Below are 21,544 nucleotides of genomic sequence, written 5' to 3'. Positions count from 1 at the left end.
TGGGGACAGGGTACCTGTCAAACAGGTACCCCCTCCCCCCAGAAAGGTGCCAAAAGTGGAAGCTCCGCTTTAACTTTAATCAGGAGTTATGAGTTTGCTCGCTACGAGACAAGCAGCCAGGCAACTGAGATTTTTAGATGAAGGTCAATAATGGCAGTTATCCATGTTTCTTTACAGTATCCTTGCAATGAAATCCAGCAATAATGGCAGTTCCAACACCAGAAATGAATGGCTGTATCCGGCTCTGTACATTACGCCAGGAATCAGATAGGACTTGAAGTGCTTCAGAATGGACTACTTAGTCCTTTTACTGAACGCATTCCCTTCACTATATAACCGCACATAACCCAGCAAGATCACACAGGTCACAATCCCTTCTGAAGTCATCTAAACTTCCGTCTACTGAGCGTAGGGGATGCCGGGAATTGTAGTTCTGTGTGCTCAGGGAAGACTAGAGAGGAGAGGTGTAAAAACTACGACTCCCATCATCATTTTCATCCTCGCAGAGAGGCGTGTGTGCAGTTGCACATGTCAGTAGTAGTCGGCTGTAGACTGGGGACTGTGATACGAGTGTAGTCAGGCAGTGCTGAGCCCTGTGATTATCATGTCTAGTGATCAGTAATAATAGAAGTGCTGCCATGATTGTGGCCGCCTGTCTATGGAGGAGTGTGGTGGGCAGACATAGTACATTGCTATGTATGAGGAGGGGGTACAGGGCGGCCTGGGCCAGTGTGGGGTGCCTGGACTGTGTGAGGAGAAGAGCTCCTCAGATGTATGTCAGATCCCTGTGTACGGGGAGAGTCCTACTGACAGAACACAAGAAGGAGGAGAATTCATTCGATAAAGGTAGGTACCTGCCATTCACCTCTACAGGGATAGGTCACCCCCAGCCATGGCTCTACCTTACAAAGGTTTGGGATTGCTGACAGTTTAGAGAGTCAGGGGTTTCTACAGTTAGAGGAAGTAAAGGCTGGGAAATCAAATTGGCTTTTTGGTTGCCTGCAAAGTAAATGCATAATGTGCTAGTTTGCAATGCATACTGGCACATTATCTGACACTTGCACGTTAAGCCCACGTTGTCCCTGCTGCAGACTTCCCAACCTGCAAAAACTCATTTCAGGGAGGTGGCAAAGTCATTTCAGGGAGGTGCCCCCCCCCACGCATGCCGCCACCCCCCCACGCACGCCGATGCCGCATCCCCCCCTTTCCAATTTAACACAACCAGAGAATAATGAAATGAAATGTAATCAGTATGGTGCTGGTACTGGACTGGTGCTGCCATGGTAACTGGTACTGGCCTGGTCACTGGTGCTGCCATGGTAGCTGGTACTGGCCTGGTCACTGGTGCTGCCATGGTAGCTGGTACTGGCCTGGTCACTGGTGCTGCTCTCTTGTCTGTGCTGGCCTCTGGGTTTAGGTTAGTTCAGAGTTGGTCAGTGTTGTGGCCGATGATCCAGCGCACGCCAAAATGCCTCTGGAGTGGAAGATGCGGCTGAAGTAGAGAGCAAAGCCTCTGCTTCCTCTCTGCCGCTCCTCCCACAGGCAGAATGCATGTAATCATATCACTCCGCCTGTGAGCCGGTTCTACAGCGGCTCCGTCGGGCGTTCTTACTCTCACTGCACAGGCGCTGACACTCTGCATCGACATCTCCTGACTGTGACCGGGATATTGCCCTGAGCTCGCGGGTGTCCATGAGCTTAGGGCGGAAAGCGGGAGTCTCCCGCGACTTGCAGGAGGCTTGAGATGTCTGCTGCTGGAGGCCACATCCATCTTTACCCGTTTTTCTTTTGGGACTGCGGACTCTGGCTGTGCTACTGGCCGGAGTCCGTGTGACATCACTCTCATGCATGCCCGCAGGAGCATGCACAGTCACAGCACAGGGCTCTGAAGAAACGGCAAGGGCGGCCTTTACTTCAGAGTGCAGGCCTACTATATAGTAAATATCTCCTAAATGGTGCAAGTTTAGGAGATATTTACAGTACCTATAGGTAAGCCTGGTTATAGGCTTACTTATAGGTACAAACCGTACTCAGGGGTTTACAACCATCTTTAACCGGTTGCCGACTGCTCACAGTATATTTACTGCGGCAGTCAGCCCCGGCCAGGCAGAGTGACGTAGGTCTATGTCGCTCGCTTGTCACTCCTTTTAGAGCCAATAGCGGGCGAGCGCGCACCCGCCGAGGCGTGCGCCCGCCTCGGCTCGTTCACAGAGGAGTGCAGGCGTGTGACGGGCAGACCCGATGTCCGCCGGTCACACTACGATCGCCGGTACAGCGGGAGAAAGACAGAGCGGCTTATGTAAACAAGCCGCCTGTCATTCTCCCCTGTGTAAAAATGAAGATCAGACGGTTCTACTATGTAGAACCGTTGATCTTTGTTTTTACACTAGGAGACCTGTCCCCTTACAGTTAGAATCACGCCCCTAGGACACACTTAACCCCTCCCTGTCCAATACAGTTAACCCCTTCCCTGCCAGTGTCATTTTTGCAGTAACAGTGCATATATATAGCACTGATTACTGTAGTAATGTCACTGGTACCCCCAAAAGTGTCAAAAATGTCAGTCAAGGGTCCGATCTGTCCGCCGCAATGTCGCAGTACCGCAAAAAAAATTGCAGATCGCCGCCATTACTGGTTAAAAAAAAAAACACCAAAAATGACAAAAATCTTTCCCTTTGTTAGTAAACGCGATAACTTTTGCGCAAACCAATCAAAATACGCTTTTTGCGTTTTTTTTTTTTTTTTACCAAACATATGCAGCGTAAAACAATTTGGCCGAAAATGTTAAAAAAATTAGATTTTACATTTTTTTTGGGGGGGGGGGGGGTATTTACTAACAACATAGGGCTCTGTAAACAGAGCAGCGATCTGGCTTTTTGTCAAGCACATTTCTTAGTAAGGCCCCTTTCACACTTATGCAACTTTGGACATCAGAGTTGCACGACATGTCGTTTGCCATGTTTTCCAATGATACCCATTCATATATGCGAAATTAAGCCCTCACACTGGGCGTCAGAAAAAACGAGATGCAGAGCCACTTCTAACGCCAGGAAAAAGCAGCTGTAAAAACGTGCTTTTAGTAGCTTTTTCCATTTTCATTATTGCATGTTTGGCCACGTCGCTTTTAGCAGCCTTTTTTTCTGCTTCCATCCAAAATCAATGGTTCCCTATTGATTTGAATGGAAGGTGCAGCGCAAGTCGGATCAGGATGATCTGACTTGCGGTGCGACTTGCTCTGTGAGAATCTTGAGGGGGGAGCTCCATGCCAAAATGGGGAAAAAAACGGCGTGGGATTCCCCCCAGGTTCCAAACCAGGCCCTTCAGGTCTGGTATGGAATTTGAGGGTAGCCCCACGCCAAAAAAAGGCGTGGGGTCCCCCCCCCAAAATCCATACCAAACCCTTATCCGAGCATGCAGCCCAGGAAAGGGGAGGGGATGAGCGAGCGGCCCCACCCCCCCTGGACCATACCAGGCCACACGCCCTCAACATCCGGGGGGTGTGGGTGCTTTGGGGCAGGGGGGGCTCTGCACCCCCCCCCACCCCAAAGCACCTTGCCCCCATGTTGATGAGGACAAGGGCCTCTTCCGGACAACCCTGGCCGGTAGTTGTGGGGGTCTGCGGGCAGGGGGCTTATCGGAATCTGGGCCCCCCAGATCCCGGACCCCTCCCTATGTGAATGGGTATGGGGTACATTGTACCCCTACCCATTCACCCCATAAAAGGCAGTGTATGTAAAAAAAGACAGGAGACGTTTTGAAAAGTTTATTAAAAATCTTCATCCGGTCTTCTCTCCGCTCTTCTGGTCTTCTCCCCTCCGCTCTTCTCCCCTCCGCTCTTCTCCCCTCCGCTCTTCTCCCCTCCGCTCTTCTCCCCTCCGCTCTTCTGGTCTTTTGCCTCCTCTGGTCTTTTGCCTCCTCTGGTCTTTTGCCTCCTCTGGTCTTTTGCCTCCTCTGGTCTTTTGCCTCCTCTGGTCTTTTGCCTCCTCTGGTCTTTTGCCTCCTCTGGTCTTTTGCCTCCTCTGGTCTTTTGCCTCCTCTGGTCTTCTTCTTCCTCCGGTCCTCCTCCGACGCTGTCCCCGGTGATTATGCCGGTCTCCGGTCTCTGCAGCTTATTATATAGCCATTAGGGGTGTGGCCTCCCGGTGACGTCACCGGAAGGCCCCACCCCCTTATGTCACCAACGTCGTCGTCGGTAAAGCCTCAAGGTTTTTCACCCTAATACATTCTATGTATTAAAGTAGAACTATAGGCAAAACTTTTTCCTGGCGCCTCCATGGCAGGTTACAGGTGATGGAGCTCCACCTCTACTCCGCCCTCAGGATCGGTGAAGAAAGACGTCCCCCTTCCCCCAACATTCTCTTTGTTTTACTCATAACTTTTGACTGAAAAATTCAGCAGCATGTCCCTACCTCTGCCATGAAGCAGCTTCCGCTGGGTTCAGCCTCTCCCCAGCGCAATCCCTGTACTTGGGCTGCTATTAGCGCTAATAAGTCTGGGAACCCCTTCTGGTTTTGGGGTATACAGTGTTTCCTTATAGGAATGCAAACTGCCAAATGCTTCTATAAGAATGTAGATGAATGGCCAGTGGAGTAAAGCAGCAGAATCAGGTTTTCTTTGCCCCCTTTCTCTCCCGAGCCCCTCGTGCAGTTCCGCCATTTTTTTGTAGTCCTTTGCTATTGAGGGGAGCCCCCTTGGCCCTATCTTGCTTCTTTGTTCTTTCTCTTACTCTTCTTTTCCCCTCCCTCTCTTTTTTCCTCGTTTTCCCCACTCTCTTTCCAGTTTCCTTGTATCCCCTTTTTTGTATATGTTCTCTACTTACTCTCTGCCCCTTCTGCCTTCTGGGGATCCGATGGCAGCATGGTATGGCCAACTTGCTGAGGTCACCCGGCCGTAGGGCGCATGCGCTTGCCTTGGCCCCTCCTCAGTGCGGCACCCTGGCGTAGTGCGCCTGTGCTAGTTGAGGTCACCCGTGGGCAGGCCTTCGCGCACATATGCGATGTGTGTGTACAGAGGCTGTGGCGGTATGGAGGGGGGGGAAGGGAGCTGGAATGATTTGGAAAAAAAGAAAAGAATGGGAAGAGTGGGAATCGCATATGCCTTCCCACTTCGCCCTCTCATTCTGAAATTTCTCCTGAGAGAGCCAGTCCAGGTGCTAATGATCCTACCATAGAGAGTCCTTGGTTTCCGCTGGCCATGCTTCTGTGTGTGAACACATCTTGTGGGTGCCCCACGACTGTGCTGCGGTGTGATCTGTCACTGACTGTGTCCATCAGACACAGCCGATGACAGATCACTGTACCGGGCCACTGCCGGTACCATGTGATCCCTGTGACCAACCACAGCAGATCACATGACAATTGTAAACAATGGATGGCTTTTATACATGCCATTCATTGCATACAATTGTGTTGCTAGCTGTGATTGGTCACAGTGATTACATTGTACAGACAGGGCCAATCACAGTCCAGCCCATCTGTACCATGTGATTAGCTTAGCTGTGGCTAATCAGAACAATACACACTGAATCAATCAAATTCATCCGGAAAAAATGGTTGCTTATAACAATAAAATTCACTTTCTCTGGTATAACCAATCATGTTAAAAAAAAAAAATGTTGATCACTTCCCCAAAGTAGTACAATGTTACTATGGTAACACTGTAAGGGTCCTTTCACACGGCCGCTCCGCTGCTTTCCGTGTGTCCGCAAATCATCCTATTTTTTTGCGGATGATTTGCAGACATAATGTAAGTGAATGGCCCTGCGGATGTCAGCGGAATACCATCCGCTGACATCCGATTTTCCTCCTTTCAGTTCTGTTCCGTTTTTTGGAACGGAACAGAACCCCATTTTTCCATCCGTGTAAAAAACGGGAAGGAAGGAAAATCGGATGTCAGCGGTGTCATCCGCTGACATCCGCAGTGCCATATACTTATATTAGGTCCGCATATCATCCGCAAACGGATGGGATGATATGCGGGCACACGGAGCGGATGACAGAAATGTCATCCGCTCCGTGGAAAAAAAAAAAAAAAAGTCCCGCAGCGGACCTTTCACATGGAGCGGCCGTGTGAAAGGAGCCTAATGCTCTGGTCACAGTGTGAAAAAAAAAAAAAAAAAAAAAGGAAACGTAATAAAAAAAAAAAAAAGAGAATTATTGAAAGAAAATTATAATTATCACCTCCATACCAGTTATATGATGATGCTGTACTGCACTGGGGACAGTCTATAAAAAAGAAAAGTAAAAACATATATATATATTTTTTTAATTCATTTTCCAAAAAATGTTGACAAAAAATGACATCTTCCAAAAATACCCAATGCCTCTTACTAAATGCCTTGGGGTGAATACTTTCCATAAAGGTGTCATTTGGGGGTATTTTTACTGTCCTGGCATTTCCGGGCCTCAAGAAACGAGTCAGTCAGTTATTTTCACCAAGAAATGTAGCATAACACAGTTTGGCCTAAATGTATGAAGAAAGATTGTTTGCAAAATTCTAAAATGACTTGAATAAGTTTTTACACAAAATAATCTATGCATATAAATATGTTCTTGTTTGTTTCAGTGTCGAAAATTGGCATGGAAATCACTTTTTTCGTTGTGTCTATTTCTCTAGGAGCTGTTCTTGGTAAACACATTTTTTCATTTGTGTTTTTTTTTTTTTTTTTTGTTTCATTAAGTTTTTATTTGGAGATTTACAAAAATGCATAAAATGTATAGTTTCAGCCAGAGCAATACAATTATTATGAATAAATAAACATGTCATAATAAGGAGCCTCCTTTTGTACATTAAATTGTATGACAAAAAGCAACCAAAGAGAATTGAATTAAGAAGGGTAAAGAGCAAGATAGAAGGTAGTCAAGAGAAATGTGAGCTTTTATTTCTTTAGATCAATTAGGTGAACTGGAGGGATTGATCAAAATCATTGGGCAAATGGTGTTCAAAGTTTACAAACCTGCTGAGATTGTATCATCAAGAATTGCAGATATCTTTTCATTCAAGAAGCACTATTCCATTCTACTTTTCACCAAGTAGTAGTTACAAGGGAGAGGACCACTATGCTCTGGCTAGGACTTGTTTCACTGCCATGAATATCACAGACATTGTTTGGGCTTTAGGGTTTTGAGAGCTTCCCCATGATTTTACAGAATGCCTGTCAGGATTACCTGATCCGAGGCCGAGGTGCTGAGAGGGCTCCCCTTGCGGCTCAGTGCGGCACACCCCTGGAGATGGTACAGAGGGTGTAGCGCCTTAAGTAGCACGGGTTACCTTGTGCCAAGGAATAGTCTCTGGTAGCGGGAACCGTGGTACAAGCCGAGGTCATGCACAGGAGACAACCAGAATAGCCGAGGTCTTGAAGCAAGCCGGGGTCATACACGGTAGGTAACAGAAGCACGGTCAGAGGAAGAAGCCAAGGGTCAATCCAGGAGCAGGAGATCAAACGGAATCAGGAACAAGCCGAGGTCACAACCGGAAGACCAAACAGGAAGCACAGGAAGCTGAGAGATAATCCAGCAATGAGTCTGATCCTATGGCCACCCTTTATAGGCCAGCAGAGGGCAGTGTCAATTGAGGCAGGAATGACCATTGCTATTACTGGCAATGTTGCCAGTTCTCCTACAGCCATTTCCCTGACGGGCCAGCAGAAGGCTGTGTCGATTAAGCCAGGAGCATCCATTGCTATTACTGGAAATGTTGCCAGTTCTCCTACGGCCATTTCCCTGACAATGCCATTCCCCACAACAGTATAGACAAGTGGTCTCCAAATTGCAGCCCGGGTGCCAGGTGGGGCCCTTTGCTTGCTTTTAGCTGGCCATTGGGACACTATTCCACTTTCTATTTTATTTGGCTCCAATGAAGCTGGTGAAGATGCCAGTGATGGGGCATAATCCCTCCCAGTGATACCAACAATGGGGCCCAATGACACCAATAATGGGGCACAATTCCTCCCGATGACACAAAAAAATGAAGCATAATTCCTCTCACTGACACCAAACATGGGACATTGTTTACTTCCACTGATGCTGGGACATTCTGTACTACCACTGGCCCTCATAAAGTCTGGAGGACAGTAAACTGATCCTTTGTTTAGAAAGTTTGGAGACCCCTGGTGTAGAATTTAGGTCCCCACTGCACTTGCCTTCATGGATAATTACCTTAGTGTCCACGCAGCCCTTACGGCGGTATGGGGATTTAAAAGCAGCAGTCATCTTTTGCTTGTTTCCTTAGGGACGTCGGGATGGATCAGAGCTATTTATATTGGTCAAAGAGGTCATGTGCCAGAAGCACTCTGATCCGTCCTAGCATCCCTAAGGAAGGAGAGGGAAGAAGACCTCAGCATTCAAATACCCAGACTGCTGCAACAACTGTCTGGGCTGCGGAAGCTAATCATCCATGGAGGTAAGTGCAGCAGGGGGTGGGGAGGGTGTAGTGTGTTCACCTTTTAATTTTTTGTAAAAAAGGCAAACTTACACTTAAAGTAAAAGTATAGTGAAAGCTATTTTGGCTAAACTTCTCCTGTAGGTCACAGAAGTGCGGTTAGTTTTGCATTCCTGTGACCTGTTTTTTCGGTCGACAGCAGACTAAAGTCCTTTGACAAATGACGTACCTCAGCTGGTCCAGGCTCTGAAAACACCCTGACCATATGGACGAGATCCAGCCAGATGCCTGGACCAGCAGCTGGCTCAGGCTCTTAGCAAGCCGTTGGGAGACTTTTATTTTCTGTTCGCTGCATGCCTGTTCTTTTAAATTACTGAAGCCAGGCAACTAGCATTGGCAGGAGGCAGCCAGCAACAGCAGTCACATGACAGGTGGCATTTAGGTGGGATTCAAGACTCCTCTAAAACACATTTCGGTTATCATTTGTATAGCATGTTTATCTAGTTTGAATGCAGTGTTTTGCTGAGCTTACATTTTCTAAGAAATCTTTCTACAGTGACCTTTTCCTTTTATTATTGCAGCGGGAATTATCTTTTTCACCTTAAGAGATATTCTCTATCCTTCAAGTCCTCTGAGAATATATAAAAATGCTTTGAAAAAGTGTGAGAATCACCCTGAGGTAAGTTAGCAATAAGAATGGGCTATGCCATATTGTGAGATAAGGTTATTGGAGAGAAAAAATTGACATTTAGGCCTCGTTTACACTTGCCTTTGGGGGGCAGTAACAACACATGGTTGGGTCATGTTATACCACTCACCCTTAAGCTGCAAAAGCGGTGGCTCTGTGGGCAGTACAGCAAACTCAACTTAAAGGGGCTGCACCACAACCTTATGCTATGGTAGCCCATAAATGACCCACTTTTTTTCCTTCATTTAGAGGGTTGAATAAAAAAAAAAAAAAAAAAATTCCTTGATTCTCCTATCCACACACTCGATGTGGATGGGGGAATCCTCCTGCTCATCCTTTATATTCTGACAGCTAGAAGGCTTCCTGGCTGTAAGAATATACTGATCAAAGTGGCAAAAATCCAACAGGGCAGTTGTACAACCACATACAATGTTTCTTCTGCAGTAACAAATATTCATGGTACAATGTGCAGCGCTATCAAATAAGTGATGTGAACAAGGTGACAATAAAGATAAAATGCTTCACCAAAAACAAATAAAAATGATAAGGTGACAATCCTGTGACCATAAACAAAGTCCACAAATAAAGAAATTGGAGTCCATAAACAGTAAAGGCTAAACACCCAAAAGATGCACCATAAGTCCCAGCAGATGTTAATAGTCCCGAAGGGGTCTTCCCAGTGTGAGGTAGGAAAAGGACAACACTCGTGGTCAAAATGGCATATACCGGTATATAGCTGCTTACCAGAAGCTCATGGCCATTCAACCTAATGAACTGGCCACAAACGCAATTCACTGAGCCAATGCACAAATTCCAGTATGGTCACTCATAAAGTAGTCTTGGGCAAGACTGAGAAGGGAGACCCGTGGATGGCATATATAGGAGACAGGGTAAAGAGGCACATAGTGTAACCCTGCTTCAGGCTAAAAAGGCTTTATTTAAAATTGCACTTACATAAAATCCAATGTACAGGTGCATAACATCAATGTGAAGGCTGTAAGAAGTACCGCGGAGTCCCGCGTTCACATGTATAATCTGGAGCCGGCACGGAAGGCGGCGTGTTGACATCACGTCTGGCACTGACGTGTTTCGTCATAGGTTGATGTCGTCTGGGGCATCAGTAACAAATATTCCCCTGCCTGCTTGCAGTCTTCTATTGAATGCACACTGAGCCGCACATGCTCTACACAAGCCAAAATGACAGACTCCTGTGCGCATGTGTGGGGTCATCGCATTCCACCATCAAGTGCATTTTAATAGGTGGGGAAAAATGGTGGGAACACTATTTTTGGCCCTGGAGATGCTGTTGGCTGCCAAAGGGCATACTGCGCCTAAATATTAGGTTGATGGTCAGTATATTTTTTACTACTTCTTTCAGGAGGTCTTTTTCATTGGTTTACTCAGTAATACCTTTCAACCAGGTAAAGTTAAATCTCATTTCTAATTACAGCTGCATATAGTTACATAGTTAGGCCTCTTTCACACACCCGGAGTCCATTTTTCTCAGCGGGGGATCGATCAGCCGATCCCCCGCTGAGCAGGAGGATGACAGGCGGATCTGAACGGTCCGGTCCGCCTGTGTGAAAGGGGCCTTAGGTTGAAAAAAGACACCAGTCCATCTGGTTCAACCATAAAAAAAAAACAGCTGCTAGTGGCACTAATTGTGGATTTTTTTTCTGCCAAGGTCATTGCAACTTTTGGGGAGCCTATCAATGACTATGCATGCTTTCCAGATGGTAAAAGAACTCAGCATGTTAGGTAAGAGTTTCAGTTGTATTGTCTGCTGTGCTTGCATTTTCAATTAAACAGTTTTTAATTACTGATACTTTTGCACATATCTTAAAGAGGAACTGTATTTTTTTTTTAAGTGACAGTTGCAAATGCTGTAGCTGCTGACTTTTAAAAAGCAGGCACTTACCAGTGCCTTCGGTTCAGTTCTGTCTTCCCACAGCCAGTTCTCCTTACCGCTGCTGGTCCCTGCTGCCACCATTATATATACGGGTGCTGACCATAGAGCCGGCTCCCCACTGCATGCCCAAGATCACCAAGCTTTAATGTGTAAGGCCCCTTTCACACTTGTGCGACTTGTCATGCGATTTGGGACTGCAAAATCGCATGACAAGTCATTCTCCATTATTTCCAATGAGTACCATTCATATCTGTGCGACTTGAAGTCGCACCGACTTCAAAGTAGTCCCTGCACTACTTTGGCACGATTTTGAAGCGTTTTAAGGCCAAAGAAATTCAAGCCCAGTCAAACTCGCCTCAAAATCATGGCATATTGTGCTTTCTCTGATCTTATTAGGTGGGGTTCGCACAAATGGGCTAATTTCTGTAAACCCTGTTATTTTTTACAGCTGTTTAGTTTTGTCCCAGCCTTTTTACATGAGTGTATACGCAATTTATAAGTTCAAAATTAGGCAAACATTCCCTGCCAGATGATGTAGAAATCTTTATACAATGTAAACCACTCTCTGTGTAATCTTCAAGTGGTTTTAACTCCCATTTATACAGTTATGTGCTAGGGCTGCGGCTTCTTTCTTGCTGACTAACATTATTTGCTATATACTAAAGGGTACTGTATTGGGTCTATGCAAGCTGTGGACCTCAACTCCTGAGCTGTGGTCTGAGAAGTTTGTATAAGTTAGACTCCGCCTCATTGGTTACTGTTTGCGTAGTCTGCACAAAGCCTCATACCAGGTGTTGTAGCTGGACAGCAAGGTAGTAAACCAACACCTCCCCCTGGGGTGCTCCATCTGCACCACTTTAATTCTAGGTTGCTGTTAATTCCAGGGTAGTTCTCTGAAAATGATATACAGGTCCCTACAGGTGGGGGTCAAAGCTATTATGGAGAAAATCTAGCAATGGCGGCATTTTTTTAATTTTTGTTCACCCCATCCATCAAACACAGGGGCATGTGTAAAGTGGAAAATTAAAAATGCCCTTTCCTTAAAAAGAAAAGCCCACAATGAGATGGTATTTGCCAGCAATTTAAAATGTATCATTTAGTTTTCCTTGTAAATGTCACTTTTACTGTAGGACATGCTGCAGTAAGCATGGAAAAAAAAAAGAGCGCCCCCTTTCCAAAATGCATACCAGACCCTTTAAGTCTGGTATAAATTTTAAGGGGGTAGCACAACCCCCCCCCCCCCCCCCCCGTATGTGGATGAGAACGGGGAACATTTTTACTTGTACAAACAAAAAGTTGTTCCCTAAAAAAAAAAATAATAATAAAGACATCCAAACGTTTGACAAAGCCTTTAAAAAAATAAAATAAAAAAAAGTCCTACATTGTAAATCCATTGTCAATCACGTTGTATAGCGATGTAGATCCACGTCAGTCATGGTGCCTGTCAAAAAAGAAATAAAAAATAAATGAATAAAAAAACCCTGCAGCCAGGATACTGCATGTTTGCTTGTCACCTACTGAATGACAAGTGTGGTAGACAACAGCTGTTGTATACAAAGGGGCAGGATCACCATTCTTTCGACGTGTCATCGGGCATCATAATTGCCATAGATCCTTTTTTAAATCTAATTTTGTAACTCCAATTTTGTTGAGAGAAAAACGTTCACCTTCTGAGTATTCTCTGTACATCTGTTATTCTGAAGAAATCATTATTTGTTCCTCTGTGCTGAGTGGGTCAAATGGGAGTGCTTTTATAATTCTCTATTAGCTGTGGCAGCTGCAGAGTTCTAATGAGGAAATCTGCTGGGTCTGCATCCCTTTAGACGTGTTCCTATTGGGAGTATCTCACCAAAAATGACACTTTTGTTGCAGGGGATGCCAGAAATCTGACTTGTATCTTAGGCAGACTTCTGGGAAAATTGGTGAGCCAATCACACAAGCAGGAAATTAAGTTCCTTGGGGTGTGGTCGGTACACATTCTGTGTACAGAACAGCTCCAGGTAGTCATATTGCATTGGATTTTCAGAAAATTACAACAGCTGCAGATTGAAAAGGAAAGGTAATTTTTAATAACATCAAATCACAATATGATTTGTGTCGCGATTGTATACGCCATATTTTTTCTTTATTTGGTGAATTTTTTTTCACCACGAAGTGGTTACTCTTTAAAGAAAATTTTATACAGTAAGACAAACTGCTACACTGGAGGGAAGACAGCGCAGCGCCTTCTAAGTGCAGCAAGACATTTATTGAAGTATGTGCAGCAGTATTACACTCACATTTAGTCGGTGAATAAGATGCAGTTTGTCAAGTAATGTTGATCATCAGGAGCATCACTGGAGCAGGTCCTGGTGGTGGAGGCAGTGGATCCCAGTGAGAGCGGCAGGGGGTTCCTCCTTGTGTACAGGGATGGCCTCGGTGGTGTCCGTGGGCTCCTCGTCAACTGGTGGAACGCTGGCACTCGTGGGTCCTGGGATCCTGGAGTCACTCCTGGCGGTGATGCGGGATGCTACAGCGACGCGTTATCGGAGCATGCGCTCCTTCCTCAGGCCGTGGGAGACCTCTTCTTGCGCCAATTCACCACCAAACCAAAAAAACTGCTACACTGGACTGAAGAAAAAAAAGACATAATATTTAAACCAAAAAAATATATATATATTATTTATATATAATATATACATTCATGGATCTACATCACTGAACAATGCTTTTGACTATGGATTTCAAGGAGGGACTTTTTTGAGAATTTTTTTTTTTTTTTTTAATAAAGGACTTATACTTAAATATTGGACCAGAATAGTCACCAAAATTTTGAATTATTCTGTCACTTCTTGAGGGTTAATTTTCATAGAACACAATCTTTTCCTGTTTATTCCTATAGTTCATTAAAGTATCATGGTATGTTCAAAATAGCTCTAATAAAATATTAACTTTTAATTATAGCAGCCACAAGTCTATTATTAGGGCAGATAGTGGGGAAAGGTATGCTCTTGTCGGGTGCCCCTACCTACATTAAAGGTTGTGGACATGAAAGGCTGGTTGAGAACTGACATAGGTACACTGGTAACTGTGAAACTTACACTGGGCATGCATAAGTAGGCAGAATGTAAATGAAAACACAGTAGAAAACAACATTGCTATATTTGGTTAAGGATTTCCTATCCTTTATTGAACATTTGTAACTTGAGTTTTCCTTTAAGAAACCGTTAAATCTGTGGATTTAGTTCCTGACCATTTACATCCCACTACATTCAAAGTAATATTGCATGGTCAGGACTGTGATGGGATAGTGAAGAAACAGTGACTTACTGGTGTGGTTATCTCTGTGCTTCCCCCCAATCACTAACTTTATTTGTTAAATCTAATAGAGCCCGATTGTCTCACAGTGTAGCTTCGTCTGCTTCAAAAATGATTTTAGTGACAAAGAGATATGATTTAGTACAAAGATATGATGAGGTACTATTTAAAATGATTTGATAAATTAATAATTGAATTCGTTTTTTTATTTTCTTTAAACTAACTGGCTGTTTTCTATTACTTTTGTTTCAATAACAATTTATGGATCATAAATGAAGAAGCTGATTTTCTGGCTGATATTTCTTTGGCAAGTTTTATGTTCTCCTTGAAATTTCGGGGTGCATAACCTGGCTCTGAGAAAAGTCCCTATCTATTCACCTATTTTCTTTTCTTTTACTTTTTATTTAAAGTGCTATAAGGTATAAAAGAAACACAATCAAGTGTATTCGCCTGACGTTCTACCTCTCAGGTTCGAAAGTGGATGAAGCTACTGTGCATGTGGATTTAAAAAAGGTGATTATATTTGTATCTTATTTATTCATATGCCACAAGATATCCATGTACTTCAACTGGTGACGTCCGATGAAGGGCAGCTAAACTTAAGTCCAAGTAATTTTATTTAAAGGCAATTAAACATGGATTTATATAAGCCAAAGGGCTCTAATCACATAGTTATTGCACGTGCAGATAAAAGGCATATTCGGATTTAAAGAAACATTCACAAATAGTATTCATCAGTGGGTCTTAAAAGGGTTCATGAAACAATCATTCCATGTTACATGAATTGTTTTAACACCACCAATGAGTATAGAGATCAACAGTAGTAGCAACAAAAACCATGTAAATACTTCTCCCTAATAGAAACTACTAATATATATTTAACATGTATGTATGTATGTATGTATGTGCATATGTATATTTCATTTGTGAAGCATTAATAAAGCAATATTAAACCTAAAACCAAAAATATAATTTCTCTTTCGCTCATTGACGAACACAGCTCCTGATATTAAATACTATTGGGTTATACTGCCCCCTAAAGGAGTAGGACACTAGGCAGGGGAAAAAAAGGCTACACCCATGGACAGTCCCAGGGGGTTTACTCCCTCTCTCCGCTATAGCCACTCAGTTTTGTTACAAGCAGTGTCAGGAAAATTATAACTCCAGAGAGGGGTGGGTGCTATGTCAGTCAATAAACATCAGAGAAATGGATTTTACGGCAAGTCAAAAATCCCATTTTCTCTTTAGTTTCAGTTTTTTTTTCTGCCTAGTCCGGAGTAAGGAACTATTTCCTCCTGGGATCTTTGGTCCTGGCAAAAAATGTTTTGATAAAAATGTTTTTTTTTTTTCCTGAGAGAGCTACAAACAACTGCCAGACTGAGCGACGGGCTGGATAATCTAGATCCAGTGGTCACTCCAGTTTTGCCAGTGAGCGCATGCAGACCTCAGTTCCACCATGACATAGCCCTACTGGACAGGGGCTGGCTTGCGAGTTAAATGCCTCGTAAAGTTGCATACGACCGCGTCTCGGGCAGAGTTGCAGCGTACCTTCTGACCGACAGCCTCCCTATTTAGATGGAGAGGGATTCTGTCTGGAGCGGTGCTCGCCTGGTTCCTTTTATGGTGAGTAGCTGTCCCCCCATCTCCCCTTGGAGGGTTTTGGGAAGCACGTGGGCCCCTCCTTGGGACGGTCAGAACCTAGGTTCCCCTCATTCCCGCAGGCACCCTCCTTTGCCAAGTCTCTCATTCAGCGTGGAGGGGGGGCTCCACGCTGGGGTTATTTGGGTGGTCTTGGCACTTTCCTGGGATGGGGGTAGGGTGCTAACTGGCGATGAGGGGTGCGCTGCCAGCCGGATGATCGATTGTGCGGGGGGGGGGTTGTACCTGGTGGGGGCTCCTGCCAGGGCCCCCCTGTCCTGCCTGGATCTTTCCTTGAGGCCTGGTCTCCCTCCTGGGTCCCTGTAAGCCACGCGGGGCCACCATTTTGTTGTAGCCTTTGTGTTTCTATACACGGCGGTCACGTTTTTGTAGTCCGGCAGCCATTTTGTTGTGGTTTGCCTTTGGAAATGGCGGCGGGCATGACAGTGGAGCCCTATGGTGAGCGATTTCATAGGTGGGAGCCCCTCCTCATCCCTTGGTGCTGACTTCTGGATCATTTTACTTCCTGATTTCTGCACGTGTATTGCAGATTCTCCTGGTGGCTGCAGGTGCCTGTTTCTGTGGGTGATGAGTCTGGTGGGGTCCTCTCCCTCTCTGCTGAGGATCGCTTGGTGCTTTGTGCCTGGTGACCGGGTGTTGCTGCCAGCGCAGTGGGGGTTGTCCCTTTGCAGTGTTTTACACTGTCCCCCTGGTGACTCATGGAGTCTTGGGAGCAAGTTTCCCCACCTGATCCACTATCTGAGGCTGCAGGGCCCTCTGAGTCCCAACCATCCATACATGCACTGGAGTCCCTTGTGTCCCGGGTGGAGGTGGCTTGTGGGTGACGGGCTAGCAAAAAGCGCCCCGCCTTCCCCTGCCTCTTCTGCCGCATCTGTCTCATCAGATCCTGAATCTGATTCGGCCGCTGCCGATGGTGGTCACCCTGCTGGTTTTGCAACCATGTGCCTGGAGTCCTCTGATAGTGAGGATGATTCCTCCACGTCTGAAACCGCTCACAAAAAGGCGCTGGTGGATGCATTGATTTGTATCTGTGCATGAGACCCTAAAAATGGAGGACGCAGCTGAAGCTGCAACTGAGGTGCAGGTGCCCTTTGGCACTCACAAGCCATCCAAAGCGGCAAAGGTGTTTCATTTCCCTGCCTATTTTGACAGATTTGTTGCTAAAGAGTGGGGGCGACCAAAGTGCCCCTGTGGGGTCCCTAAGAACTTTACTAGGCGTTACCCCTATGAGGAGACTCTTCATAAGAAGTGGACCCTCCGGTTTCCAGATTAACCAAGGCAACCATGATTCCGGTTGAAGAGTCCCCCACCTTTAAGGATCTGGCTGACCAGAAGACAAAGGCTGTGGCCCGCACTATGTACACTCTGGCTGGCTCGGCAATGAGGCCGGTATTCACCATTGCCCTAGTGTTGCGAACTCTGACTGAGTGGGCTAAGCTCCTACATCGTGACCTGGAGGGGGAACAGCTCCCCCCTGCCTTTGCCAAGCTGGTGAACCAGCTGGTCCAGGGGCTGCAGTTTATCTGTGATGCCTCTTTTGGATGCTGCTCTCCTTATGGCTCGCGTCTGTTTTGGCAGTGGTCCTTCGGCGTGTTTTTTGGCTCAAGTGCTTGTCTGCGGATCAGACTTCAAAAAAGGCCTTGACCGATCTTCCTTTTCAAAGAGTTCGCCTGTTTGGAGCTACCCTGGATGACATCATTAAAGGTCTCGCAGAGGGGGGGAGAGTACTTTTCTTCCGCAGGCTACTAAGGGCAAGGAACCTCATCGTAGACGTGGGCCTTCGTTCTCCGGTCATAAGAAGTTTTTTCGTCCCTCATGGTCGACTGACAAGGGCTCAAAGCCTTTCGGGGCCTATTCTGGAGGATCCAAAAAAACCTGGTCTGGCAAGCCAAGATCGGGCTTCTCCAGACTCGGGACAATGCTCCTTCTGCATGAAGATGCGCCCTCACCTGTATCTGTGGTGGGGGGGCGTCTTCACTGGTTTCCGGATCCGTGGACTTCCTGAGTGCAAAACAGGTGGGTCCGCAAACTCATTCGGTCCGGCTACAAGATCAGGTTTCGCTCTTGTCCCCCCCCCACCCCCCCTCCAAGCAAGGTTTTTTCCTCCAACTTGCGCATGTCCCCAGACCGCTTACAGGGCTTGTTTGGGGCGATACAAGATTTGTTCCTTCAAGGAGTGATCGTCCCGGTTCCAACCTCGGAATGTTTTCAGGGTTTTTACTCAAACCTGTTCACAGTTCTCAGGAAAGAAGGCAAAGTGCATCCAATCCTGGACCTTAAGGCGCTAAACTGCTTTGTGTGGGTACAGAAGTTCAGAATATAGTCCATTTGAATGGTGGTGGCATCTCTGCGTTAGGGTGATTTCCTCGTCACTATTGATATCAAGGATGCCTACCTTTACATTCCAGTATGTGCCAGTCACCACCGTTCTCTCCGCTTTGCTGTGGGAGAGGAGCATTATCTGTTTGTGACGTTACCCTTTGTAAGTTTTAGCACCGCTGCTAGCTTTGCTACGGCTATGGCAAAGGGGATTGCGGCACTGGGCTACTTGGATGATCTTCTTCGAGTGGAGCCTCCTTCTGCTCTGGTGCAGAACCTGGAGATCACAATACGAACTCTGCAGTAGTTTGGCTGGATTCTGATTTTTCAGAAGTCTGCTCTGGTTCCTTCCACAAAGCTGGTCTATCTGGGCCTGACTCTGGACTCGGAGTTAGCCAGAGTGCTCCTTCCTCTGGACAAACTCCAGAAATTGCAGGCTGTAATTTGCCTCCTGCTGTCCAACAAATGGTCATCCCTCCGGACTGCAAGCAGATGCTGGGCCTGATGGTGTCTACCTTTTGAGGCGATTCTGTTTGCACAGAGTTCCATACAAGGTCCCTGAAAAGGGAAATTCTGATCAAATGGGACACGATTCCGCAGTCTCTGGACAATCAGATCCGGGGCACAAAGGAGTCCCTGATATGGTGGCTTTGTTCTCCGGTGCTTCAGCTGGGAAATTCCTTCCTCACCTTGTATTGGACAGTGGTCACCACGAATGCCAGCCTGTCCGGCTGGGGAGGCGTCCTTGGCAAGCATTCTGCTCAGGGGATCTGGATGCTGGAAGAGTCCAGACTCCAGATCCATGTCTTGGAACGCCAAGTGATCAGACTGATCTTTGGACGGATCGTCTTCAGAGTTATCCAGTGCGCATTCAATTGGACAATGCCACGGCCGTGGCTTCTGTCAATCACCAAGGGGGCTCAAGAAGTGTCCAGGCAGCTCTGGAGGTAGCCGACATTCTAAGGTGGGCAGAATGGTTCGTTCCAGCCCTCTCCGCCCTACACATTCCCCTGGTGGTAAACTGGCAGGCAGATTACCTCAGTCGGAAGGCGTTGGGCCATGGAAGTGGTCCCTTCATCCGGAGGTGTTTCATCAGCTGTGTCTCCGGTGGGGCACTCCCAAGATGGATCTGTTGGTGTCTCGGCTCGACAGGTGCAGAGGTTTGTGGCTTAGTCATGGGATCCTGTGGCGGATGCCACAGACGTGTTGGTAGCCCCATGGGGTCAGTATCGTCTGATTTTAAGCCTTCCCTCCTCTCAAGCTTCTACCAAGACTTCTATGTGGGATTGAGGCAGAAGGGATTCCAGTCATCTTAGTGGCTCTGGATTTTGATGTTTTGACTGAAATGCATCTTAGACACCTCAATAGAAGCAAGTTACCCTTTAAAATGTAATTTTTCAGTTCTGTGATAGTTTGACTGATAATTATAATGAATTTGTATTTTTTTGAGACCGCTTTCTTTTAGTGGTATTAAAATTAGTCACCTGCTGAAGACAAGTGCAGTTCTTTCATTATTATTGGAAGAACGTTTCCTGGAGGATTCAGTTGCATCCTGTGCAAAAGATAGATGTCCTGGATAAACACAAAATACTTTGTATCCCTCCCCCAAAACAATCCCACAATTATTTTTAACCTCACACTCCATCATCAGTGTTCAGTGACATTTTAACCCCTTCTCAAAACAAAAACAATCCCACAATCAACCACAACAATGCCGCTGCTGTCTTTCTCCTCCTTGGTCTTGCAGTCCGGCACCAATGCTCCTTCCTGCACCTTACTCTGATGTTAGTGGAAGAGGTGGACCCGGTAATACTGTTTACATTTGTGATCCCTGTAATTGGCCATCAGAGCCACTCTGAGAAGGAGATTGTTTATAAATGGCTTCCCTGAATTGTAGAGCTCCTAATCGGCCATTTCACCATAGTGGCATGATAGGAGGTGGTTTAGCAAAGGTAATTTGTCAGCTATTTCATTTTAGTTTGGTCAGCTTGGGTATTTGTGAACTAGGAATTTTGGAAACTTTGCTTATTTTTTAATTACTCATCTTTTGTTTCTGTCTTGTAGAGTTCAGTGGGTTGGCTGTATGACGTTCGATACATCATTGTTAAGTTTGGTACTGATCCACAGAGATCTATCACCGTTGAAGACAACCGATTTGACAGTTAACAAAAAACTGCCGAAGCACTGTGGCCTGGCCGTTTTTACTCCTGTGAAAAGATTTCAGCAGTAAATACACAATACTCTGCTGGCAGAGATGTCTGTGCTTGGGATGAGCTGCAAAGTGATTTGTGACTAATTTGTTTGGCAGAACGAAAGTGAATCATAAAGGTTTCATTCGGAAGGCTCCTGATGATTTTGTGACCATTTATCGGTGATGCATTGCTTTCATAGGGAGGATTGGATTTATGCCAAGCACAGCCATTTTACATATTGGCAATCCTCCTGTGTAATCATAAGCAGTGCATGTCTTTTGTGTAAATAGGGTTCGCAAAGCTTCAAGTAATTTAACTAGAATCTTTAAAAATCAGAAGAGCAATGTTACAGATTCCCTGTGTCAGCTGTCAATGAATAAAGAATCATTTTGTTAAGGTGTTTGCGTTAGATATTTATTCTGTCACCTTTTTCTACAGCTCCTGCAGTAGAAGGCAGTGAACCTTGAATTGTAGAGAAATAAGAGAATAAACACAACAGGATGGTTTCCCAGCTGAGACTATGATATATGAAATGTGGATGCGGCTTTAGTTCTGCTAGTTGTAGTGAGACGACAAAGTGCTAAAAATAAACCAGTTTCATTTCAGGGAACAATATATAGTAAAAAAAAAAAAGTACAGAAGTACTGAAAACAAAATAAGTTGAAAGAAATGGCTTGTGACTGAAGCACCAATGATATTTCTCCAGGAGATACCAATCTATTTCTCCAGAGAATACAGTCTGTTAGCAAGCCCAACAACAAAATAATTTACACTAGGGGGTGCACTTAAAGGTATTGTAAAATCTTAGATTTTTTAAAATAACAAACAGGTTTATACTTACAAATTCCATTGCACAGAGCAGCCCCAAACCACCTCTTCTTGGTTCTTTCACTGTCATTCCTGGCTCTTCCTCTTTTAGATATACTGCCATAGGAACCACTTTAAAGGTCTACAACTTTGCTGAGTATTAAAAGGGCCTAAATAGTTACATAGTTACATAGTTTGTGAGGTTGACAAAAGACATCAGTCCATCCAGTTCAACCTAAATAGTTACTTCTGTTAGAAAAAAATACTACCCTACTCAGTGGGCTGCACTCTGAT

The 21,544-nt window shown here is 45.5% G+C and overlaps 1 protein-coding gene across 2 annotated transcripts; it reads left to right on the top strand.

Moving 5' to 3' along the window:
* Window positions 1–593: 593 nt before the first annotated feature.
* On the top strand, window positions 594–20,839 carry TIMM21 (translocase of inner mitochondrial membrane 21). 2 transcript variants are annotated; one of them, XM_082257996.1, is made up of 6 exons: window positions 594–846; window positions 6,565–6,627; window positions 8,961–9,058; window positions 10,752–10,825; window positions 14,684–14,786; window positions 20,316–20,839. In XM_082257996.1, exons 1-6 carry the CDS (start codon window positions 639–641, stop codon window positions 20,415–20,417), a joined length of 648 nt encoding a protein of 215 aa, XP_082114122.1. In that variant the 5' UTR covers window positions 594–638; the 3' UTR covers window positions 20,418–20,839. The 2 variants fall into 2 exon arrangements, with proteins under 2 accessions (XP_082114122.1, XP_082114123.1); XM_082257997.1 differs by lacking the exon at window positions 14,684–14,786.
* The last annotated feature ends 705 nt before the right edge of the window (window positions 20,840–21,544 follow it).

Source organism: Pelophylax lessonae (genome assembly GCF_965119305.1).
Source record: "Pelophylax lessonae genome assembly, chromosome: 5".
NCBI classification, from domain to species: Eukaryota; Metazoa; Chordata; class Amphibia; order Anura; family Ranidae; genus Pelophylax; species Pelophylax lessonae.
This window is presented reverse-complemented; position numbering and strand designations above follow the sequence as displayed.